General features: G+C 39.0%; 1 protein-coding gene across 1 annotated transcript in view; it reads left to right on the forward strand.

Annotated features, from left to right (window-relative positions):
• DUS4L (dihydrouridine synthase 4 like) overlaps nt 1-4,385 on the forward strand; it is a 39,051-nt gene extending 34,666 nt beyond the window's left edge. The window contains exons 12-13 of the mRNA XM_069883526.1: nt 1,894-1,994; nt 3,403-4,385. Of these exons, the coding sequence (XP_069739627.1) occupies nt 1,894-1,994; nt 3,403-3,441 (140 nt within the window). The 3' untranslated portion in view covers nt 3,442-4,385. The remainder of the gene's footprint in view (nt 1-1,893; nt 1,995-3,402) is intronic.
• The last annotated feature ends 5,247 nt before the right edge of the window (nt 4,386-9,632 follow it).

The following is a 9,632-nucleotide window of genomic DNA, read 5'->3' on the forward strand; positions in this document are numbered from 1 at the left end:
CTTTGTTCATGTTTTAAAGATACAGTAGTTTTTAGTTGCAACTGAAGTACTGTGGTGCTGCTTGTAAAAAGCTAGTCTTAGATTGCATTGGGACCTCTTCAGAAATGAGATGTTAACTTTTAATATAACTATGTACACGATTGTTTAAACAAAGGCAAAATTTAGCTTTCTAATTAGCAGATTCTTGAAGAGGCAAAATGCCATATACGTGTCTTTTTTCTACAACTTAAAATTCCGAAGCTTATCAGATTGTCACAAGTTTATTTTAGAGCAATTTCCAAATTTTACTGTGGGATATTTTAAACAGTAGCAAGTTCAGAGACAGAGTAAATGCAGTGGGGTCAGATGCATGGAAATCATGGTCACTCTGAATATTGAAATCTTTAGAAAATGCTTTTTGTATTGTTGCTGTCAAAAATATGTTAAAGGATGAAGGATATCTCTGTAGGGGTGTGGAAATGAAAGAAAGAATGTAAAGAGATGGAATGAACTTTGGGCCATGTTGGAATCAAAAGACGTAAGCTTAATCAACTTCCGTAGACCAGAATTTCAGGCTAGGTAAAAATCCCATTACTGGAAAACCACTTGCCAACTTCTAAAATGAGAATGATTTGAATCTATAAATTGAAATTAATTAATTAAAAATAGCAGAAACACTGGGGGAAGGAGTTTTCCTTTTGGTATGTAGGAGAGTGGTCAGATCTTTTCTCCTGATATTTCAGCAGCCCAAAGAGAAATGTGGTTTAAACCAGAGTGCTTGTTGCGATGTGCCTAACAAAAAGCCCACCTAGCTCCTCATCTTTTGAGAACAGGCTCTTACAGAGGTGCTTTAATTCTTAAGTGTCTTGGAGGTCTCTGGGAAAGAACAGTCTGTCTCGGGGATCTCACAGTCAAAGGACAAATCCACATTTTTGGAACAATGAAAACTTCAAATGTTTGTTTTTTTATTTGTACCATCAAGACTTGTTTAAATATGGGTATGTGAGACAGCCTCGTAGGTCATTAACATTTTCCTGTTTTAGCATGAATAAATCAAGTTTTAGGGTATGCCTGTGCTCCTAGAGCAGAGAAGTATAAAGATAACCAAAATATCCATAACAGAGGAATATAAAAATACCCAAATTACCTTACTTGAATGCTTACACAACAGCTAAGGACTAATGGCTTTATGAAACTTTACGCTAATTTACCCTGCATTGTGAACCCTACAGAGTTCTGTGCTGTTTTGTACTGCCACACAGACATGCTTTCAGTTTATCACTGTTGAAATTGTAAGTAGAGTAATAATTACTTGTGTTAAAAACCTGTTCACAGTTATCTGTCTTACTACCACCATTTCTGCCTTCCCACACATAAAATGATGCTTCTCCTGAATTACCTCATGCACAGTGAAATATACAACATGGTGAAAAGCAGGGGGGTCTGTGCTCCTGTAATAACATATTTTCTTTCCCCTCGCCCTGCCACATTTTATAGACACCCTGGGTTACTTTTTAAAATTTTGCCCAGTGATTGACTTCCCCTCTTATTTTAAGAGGGCTGACAGATTTGTTTTGGGGAGTTAGTTTTGTTTTTCTAGAACTGTCTTCTGCAATGTGACAGAGCACTGCAGTCATCAGCAACTTGTCAACTCTGACAACAAACAGTTTATTGCTCTTGCCCTTACTTTCTTACAGACCCTTCCTGTTCCTTGTGCTGCTTGTCCTGAACACAAGTAATTTCCCTGTCTTGCACATCTCTGTCTGTGTCCATCCGTGATGCTCTGTTTTAAATCTTAAAGCTTTTTTAAAGGAGGGACTGTCTAATGCAGTGGAGCCCTAATATATAACCCTGGCTGTGAGGAACTGCAGGAATACAAGTAATAATTAAAACACTAATTCTGATATTTTACAGCTCTCCACAAGGCAAATATTGAAGTGACTGCAGTCAAAAAGCAGTCTGAAGGCCTTAAAAGAGAATATGATCGTCTGATGAAGGAATATGAACAGCTTCAGGTAGGTGGTTCTGGATCATTACGTGAGCACAGTGTTCTGAAATTGTACCAGCAAAATTCTACTTGTTGGGTATTTACTGTGCAAGAGAATTTACTGGAATCTTTAGTTTAGCATAAAATTGCAGTGGACAATGCTCCTTAAACTACATCAAAATAGTAGATTTTGTTTTTCAGAGACTGGACTGAAAAGGCGTTTGCATTTTTCTCTTTTTTTTTGCACATCAGCTGTCAAACTTAGGCCATGTTAGGCTCAATTTTGCTGTCACTTGGGAAACAAGATTCTGATAGTTTTGCATGTGGTGATCAAACTGAGATCTTGAAAGAAAATGATAGGAGTAGTGTGTGTGTGTGGTATACACATCATTTATAAGAGTAATTTTGTATTGTTTATTCTTTAAACATGCTTTTGCAATACTGGATTATAAATGTGGCAGTATTGTTGATATGCAAGAACACAAAAAAATCCAAAATGCTGAACAATAAACAGACTAAGTTAAAATGGGCTACTATAAAAATTCAAATTGAAGTACAAAATAAAAACAGAAATATAGCAAGCAAAAGCTGAATTAGCAGTTTGATTGTTTTGCATATGCCTATGGCTACAATACCCATAATTTATGCAGTAATTTTTTCTAGTAGAACTAGGAGCCCTGCTTTTTCTTTTAATTCTCATACAGGAGTTTGTAGGTTCCATGCCTCAGAATTCAACCAAAATTCAATAAAAGTCAAAGTTAGCCTATTTACAAGGAATGGTCTTGGGAGAAAACAGGTGATTGATGGTAAAATGATGGTGACCTGCTTTTAAAGAAGAGCTGTTTGTTGGTCCTGCGTTAATAGAATATTTTTAAAAGGCAGATTTGAGCTGGTTGTAGTCTTTTTTCTGTACTCTGTGAAGCCGCTTACTGATTTGCAGCCTGACCCTATACTTTTGCAGAGATTGCTCAGCTGATCTCAGGTTTTTGGATTAAAAGACCACTATGCATGTCCTATCTTTGTTGTGCTTCCCTGTGCAATGAGCCGTGGTAGTCCTGCTGCATTTCTAACAGTCTTGTGGTTTAGAACACATCCATAGTTTTCTGTGTTTAGCTGTATGGAAAGAACAGAAGGTACTGAGCGCACAGGTGATGCAGCTCATGAGGATAAATTATTTGATAGCAAAAAAACATTTTCGGCTGTTTGCTGCACAGCTCAGCCATAATGTGAATGGGGAGCAGCAGTGGGCTGTGAGGCAGTTGCTGTTCTAGGACCAGAGGCCATTGTTAGGTGGGGTAGTGTTGATGGGGCTACAGCTTTGAAGGGTGTCTGAACAAATCAGGTGTGACTGCAAGGGTCAAAATATGGCATCTACTGTCAAGAATTTCTGATCATGCCAAACATAAGAAATTATTTGTAATCTGTCTCTGTTTCAGGAGAGTCTAAATGAAGCAGAAGACAAGAAAGACCTGTAGGTTCGTCTAAGATGTATAGCATCAGTACAGTTGCTCCGATGTCAAAAGCCTTGTGCTGTTCAGGCTCCTGATAGTATCTGAAACAAAACCTGATTTTTCTGAAAAGCACTTGCACTGCAGGTCACTCTTCAGATTTGTCTAATATATCTTGGTTGCCAAAATATTCTGTGCTGCAAATAAAACATTAAGTGGCTTACCAGGTTTACCGTGGAGTTTGTCACTGTTCTTGTGAGGGGAAGCTCTGAAATCTTTTGGTTACATCTGGAGCAACTTGACTGTTCTCAAAAGTTTTTGCCTTCCAGAATGGTAACAGGTCATGCACCATTTGCTTGTAGCGTTTGACCAAGATTGTATATCATGCTTTAACATAAAAACACAACTGCCTAAACCTCCTTTGCATTTGGAGTCTTCAAAAATTCAGTTACCAGTGGGTTGAAGATGGCTGAAAGCTTTTCATCAGCCAGTCCACTTCAGAGTAAAACTGAATGACAGTTGATGTAAGGAAAAGGAAGAAAGAAGAAAAACTGTATTTCTGAATCGATTTCACTAGCCTGTGAGTTTCATTTAGCCACGTGGATGACACACAATGTTTTGCATGCCTCTGGTTTATTTTTCCTTATTATACTGGGTTATTTCAGTTTTCATAACCAAAGTTTGGTTGGTATTAGCTTTCTGTATTTTTACACCGTTTACATCTTTTTACACTGTATGTGCCACCGAACTTCTTTTGCCTTGCTGAAATTTCTTTTTAAATGTAGATACTTGGGTTTGTTTTGTTTTGTTTTCATGGATACGATACCTCAAATAAATGTGCACTGTTTTGCATAAGCCCTCTTTTGCATTCAGAAAGTTGCCTTGAGTTTCTTTTTTGTTCTGTTGGTTCCAGTTAATGTTTGGAAGTTGGATATGTTTGTTGCATTAAAGGGTTTGTTCAAGTTGATGAATTTCTGGGTTTATTCATGTGAATCTCTCCTAATGTACTATCTCATCAGGGTTAACAGATAGATACACAAAGAACAAAATACACTTCTAACTTGGTGATACTTAACTTTTCTTGGAAATACAGCTGCCCTCTTAGGGGTAGTTTTGTTTGCTCTGGAAATAGGATTTGTTTAGCTTAGAATTTAAATACAGCATATTCGGTATTGTAAAGCAACTTAGCATAACATTAAATAAGAATACATATGTGTTTTAAAACACATCCTTGATGAAGCACTGCAGAATAACAGAATGTATTCTCAGAGATTCTACAATACTGGAGATTTGTTTATTAGAACAAACTAGAACTTTCAGGAAAAGCTACAGATTTCAATATGTGCATGCACACAGGTTTTGTTGGTGTAGTTGAATGCATCTTCCTGCTGTCTCCCTTCTGAAATATTCTGCTGCAATTTTAAATATATCTCCAGTTTGATCTAAAGACTATGGTTGGAAGCCTTAGAGGTACAACAGCAGGTGCTATTTTTAATGACAGAACTAAAAGCTGATCTGGTTTTCTTACATTAAGACCCAGAGCAAAAGCAAATATTACTTATTATTTATTGTTGTTATCTAGTCATTAAATAGTACAAGTAAATCACTAGGTAAATAATCTAGTAATTCACATCGTACGCTGGTATCTTCATCCATAAAAATTTGTCTTGGAAAAACTAACATGGAACAGAAAAATGGGTGGCTGTGAATGTACTTTAGTACTGATCTTTCTCCTTGAGAAGGAAGTTAAAATGCTTTACAGTAATTTTTGCTGTAGAGCATGACTGAAGCGTGAAGGAGGGGGTAGTGGTGTGTACTGCTCCCTCAGAAGCTGGAATGATGACTGGTATTTTTGAACATGCAACATTCATTCAACAGGTGGTACTCGCACACTGCCTTCCAATCCCATCAGTCACCTCAGCCTTGCGGTGTCCCGCTGGCTGCTTGGAAGATAAAAGATCCAGGAGGCAATGGCTTTAAACAACAAAAAGCCCTGCATGTCAGGCCACAGAGAATGTTTCTGTGATTAAAAATTGGAGATTGCTTAAAACCCACAGACTTTCTACTTCCCCTGTGTCATGTCCATTATTTGTATCGCCAGATTTCCCTTCACAGAGTAGAATATAACCACTGTTATTTTTCTGCTTGTCTGTTGTGGATGGTCACACACATTGCACTGAGTTGCATCACCATGTGCTCAGCTCTTTCGACTCCCAGGTTTGTTCACATAAAAAGAATCTTCTGTTATTCAGATTGAAAATATTTTATGATGTCTGCAATTTTGTCATTTTGTTTGTAGAGCTGTATTATTGGAAAGAACGTGTTTCTTTTGTAAAATTAGAAGTCTAAATTGTATATCTAGAAATTCCAATATGTGGCAAATCTTGCGGGACATTTTGTGTTTGCATTGTTTCACGATACTTTATGTATGTTCAGAGCCTGCAGGAGTCTGAGGTGATCAAGTTTAAACACAGTTCTCTCATCAATAATGTTTTAAGTTATGCTTGATCTGCAGGGAAAGAGTGAATCAGAATTTCATGTTTTTAACTCCTGTTGTTCCAGGCTGTTAGGTCAGATTTTGGTCACGCTTGCCTGTTTTGTAGGAAAGAGCTGAAGTAAAACTTAAAGTTCCGCTGATACTGATGGAATCAAAGTTGCTTCCTGTACTCTTGTTTGACAGTTGATTTAATTCTGGGTATGTCTCCAGAAGTAAGAATTCAGAGCTCGTTATAGTCTAAATAACGTCAAAGCAATTGTCTGGTTGTTTTGGAGCTTTTTTCCTTCTTTACAAAAGTAGGAATGTGCACTTTCAGTGCTTTGGTGGGGAAGCATAGGAGAGAGAGAGTATTAATTTTGAAAATATTTACACATGTTTAACTGATAGTAGCTTTCAAATAAGATGTGTTTTCATTTTTTTTTTCCATAAACCCCTTTTTCTGCTAAATCAAGAAAGCAGTGAGGTCATGGTGGGTGCTTGAGAACTGACCTGAATTTTAATAGGCCTAACTACATGCTTTGGTCTTTCCTTAAATGAAAGCACCCTTAGCCAAGTAGGATATTTTTTTCCATTTTTGCAACAAACATTCTTTAATAACATAAGTTGTGTGCAGTCTTTTCTGAAAATGTACTCTTGCATTAGCACTACCTGTTTGTTGCCACAGCGATCCCTGGCTACGTAGCCTCATCGGAGAGACACGGTGCTTCCCTTGCTTGTTTGTGAGGGGGAAGGCTCTGGTTTTTACTCAGAGTGGAATTAACATTTAAGTTTGTTTTTCCAAATATGAAGTTCTTGTAGAATTATCACATGACTGTCTCAGTTCTCAAGTATTCCTTGAAATACTGAATTTACTTTGTACCTTCTTGGGGACGTTTTGCCTTGCCTTTGGGCAGTGCTTATCCCAGTGGCAACTGGAATCTGGGTCCCAACGCAACCTAATACAAGTCCTTTGACAGAAAGAGTTCAGTTGGAAAGTCAACTCTCAGTTATGTCTTTACAGTCCTCTGTGCTGAATAGTGCTGCGTACGTTAATTATGTAAGGTCTAAAAACATAGTTCTGGAACTGGGCAGCGCCAGTTCAGCAATATGTGTGGAATTGTTTTATCTTCTGTTATAAAATGTAATACTTGTGTGTCACTCCTGAGGCAATGTGCAAATGGGGTTGGGCATTGCAAGTGTATTTTTGAGGAAACCAAAAGCGTCCCTCTAGTTTAGTGTCCATGACTCTGAGATACAATTGTGGTACATAGCAAATTCCTGTTATCATCCACAAGTTGCAGGTCTGCCCTAAAATGTTGCTATTCCATCTCCAGCTTTGGGAAAGCTGAGCAGAGGAGGGAGCAGGCTACATTCCTACAGACGAGGACTATATATGTTAGAGGATTCCCTTCTGAACTCTGTCAAGTTGGTCTCCATCTACGTTAACACAGCCAAGTCTGGGATGTTGAAATTCCCAGACACATTTGGGTGCATCAGGGTTTAGTGAGTGGGAGCCTACCTGCTGTGTTAGGTGCCTAGAGGGAATTACAAAGTAGTGCTCACGTGTCCACTGGAGTGAGGAGATACCAAAGCCAGCTACCAGGGAAAATGGAAATGGGGAGCATCTCTCAAAACCCATTAGTCTGGAAATTGGTTACCAATTGCAGCTGTAATAAAAGCACATCGGCAAGGCTTGCAACTTAAATGTATTCCTTTATGCTGCTGCCTGACATCAAAATGTCTGTGTAGACTGATTGGGTTTACTCTTCTCTTTGAAAACGCAGTCAGAACAGGTAGCAGTTTAGTGATAATTGTGTTTTGTGAGGTAGCTTAATAGCTGCTCAACTAGACAGTGAGACTATGTTCTACATCTTACTTAGCCTGAGGTTTAAACCCATATGGCTTTGTCTATGGCAGAAGAAACTAAGTTGGCGGGAAAGGTGCTAAACTACTCCTTTCCTTTTGAGTTTAAGACATGGTACAGAAAAGAGACAGTGTGAAAGGAAGGAAGAGAGGAACTGTTATTTTTGGCCAGTAAGGACAAAATATTAGGCTTTGATTCTTCTCCAGACATGACTTAGGCTTTTAGAGTCAAGAACTTGGGAACAAAGCATACAGTGATACTGTGAGCAGGGGCTTGGAAACAGGCTTTGTATCCATCCTAGGTTAGTCATCTCATAGTGAGTACAAAATGAACATGATCTGAATAGTGAATAGTAAATAATAAGGTGAACAGGAGGATTTAGAAGGCTGATGTAGATTTCAAGCTGGCAAAGCAAGAATGAAAAAAAAAAAAAAAAAGCCTGCCTTAATCTGACTTCTATCCTGAAGGCTTATGTGTTCCCGGGTAAGGGGATGCTACGTGGGGCAGCATCCTGAGTGGGGTCAGCCACGCTGCAGTTCAGGAACTCCTTGCTGCTGATTTCACACAGATCTGTGCTTAGGATCCATCCGGAGCTAGGGTTTGCATTCCACATCCTCTTCATCAAATAATTTTCTTTACAAATGCTGGTGAGTGCATTGTGTTACACAGACAGAGCTTTTTTTTGGAACCTCTTGTCCTAAAACATGCATTCTCCTGTCCTGCCTATATGCATGGTCCTATAGAGTTCCCATCTGTACATCATCTGCTGAGGATCCTACAGCATTTCATCCCCTGAATCTTCCATCCAGGTGAATGTGTGCAGCAGGAAAAGAATTTGCAAAGAGCACGAGTTACAGTCAGTTTGAATTCTTCTGACTGTAGTCTTCCTGCGTTGATTTCCTCATTCAGTATGACTTCTAGTCTTCTTGATACTAGTTCTCTTCAAAAATCCTAGCTGCATGAAAAATAAGATAATTGTAGTTTTGTGGGTATTCTCGGAGAAATGATTATGTAATACACAGTACTTCAGGGGGGCCCTATAGGAAAGATGGGGATAGACTTTTTACAAGGGCGTGTAGTGGTAGGAAAAGGGGTGATAGCTTTAAGCTGAAAGAGGGGAGATTTAGATCAGAAAATAGGAAGAAATTTTTTACTGTGAGAGTGGTGAGGCACTGGCACAGGTTGTCCAGAGAAGCCGTGGCTGCCACATCCCCGGAGGTGTTCAAGGCCAGGTTGGATGAGGCTTTGAGCAACCTGATCCAGTGGGAGGTGTCCCTGTCCATGGCAGGGGGGTCAGAACTGAATGATCTTTAAGGTCCCTTCGACCCCAAAGCATTCTACGATTTCATTGTCTTTACGTTAATTTTAGAACCTAAGAAGATGTTACTGCAACAGCTTTTCAAAGTTAGGTCTCAAAACTACTTTTCCTGCTACTCCATTTTTATTGGGGGTGCATTCTAACTTACTAGATTACTCAGTTTTGATGCCAGCTTAGTTTTCTGTATGTATTTTACTGTATGTCTAACTGAATCAAGCTACTCTTGTGTTTTCCAACAATGATCCCTTTTCCCTGTAGTATTATCTGCTAGCAAAAAAACCTGATAACTTTCCCCCTCTGCAGTAACATTTACACAAGACCATTTTCCTTAGGATACAAAGCCCTACCGCTAGACATGAGCTCTCAGCTTTTACTCACTCCCGTGGCATGCTTATAAGCTTCTATAGATCTTTGGGTCACGGTTTAGAAGCTGGCTGTTTTCACTGCCTGATACGACGCTGCTCAGATCAAAGCATTTCAGCAATTTAACCCAGACATTTCATAGAGTGCAGCAGGAGGGGAAGCCTGCTGTAGGATTAGGAATCCTGAGCCACGTTACA

The sequence above is a fragment of the Phaenicophaeus curvirostris genome, chromosome 1 (genome assembly GCF_032191515.1).
Source record: "Phaenicophaeus curvirostris isolate KB17595 chromosome 1, BPBGC_Pcur_1.0, whole genome shotgun sequence".
Lineage (NCBI taxonomy): Eukaryota > Metazoa > Chordata > Aves > Cuculiformes > Cuculidae > Phaenicophaeus > Phaenicophaeus curvirostris.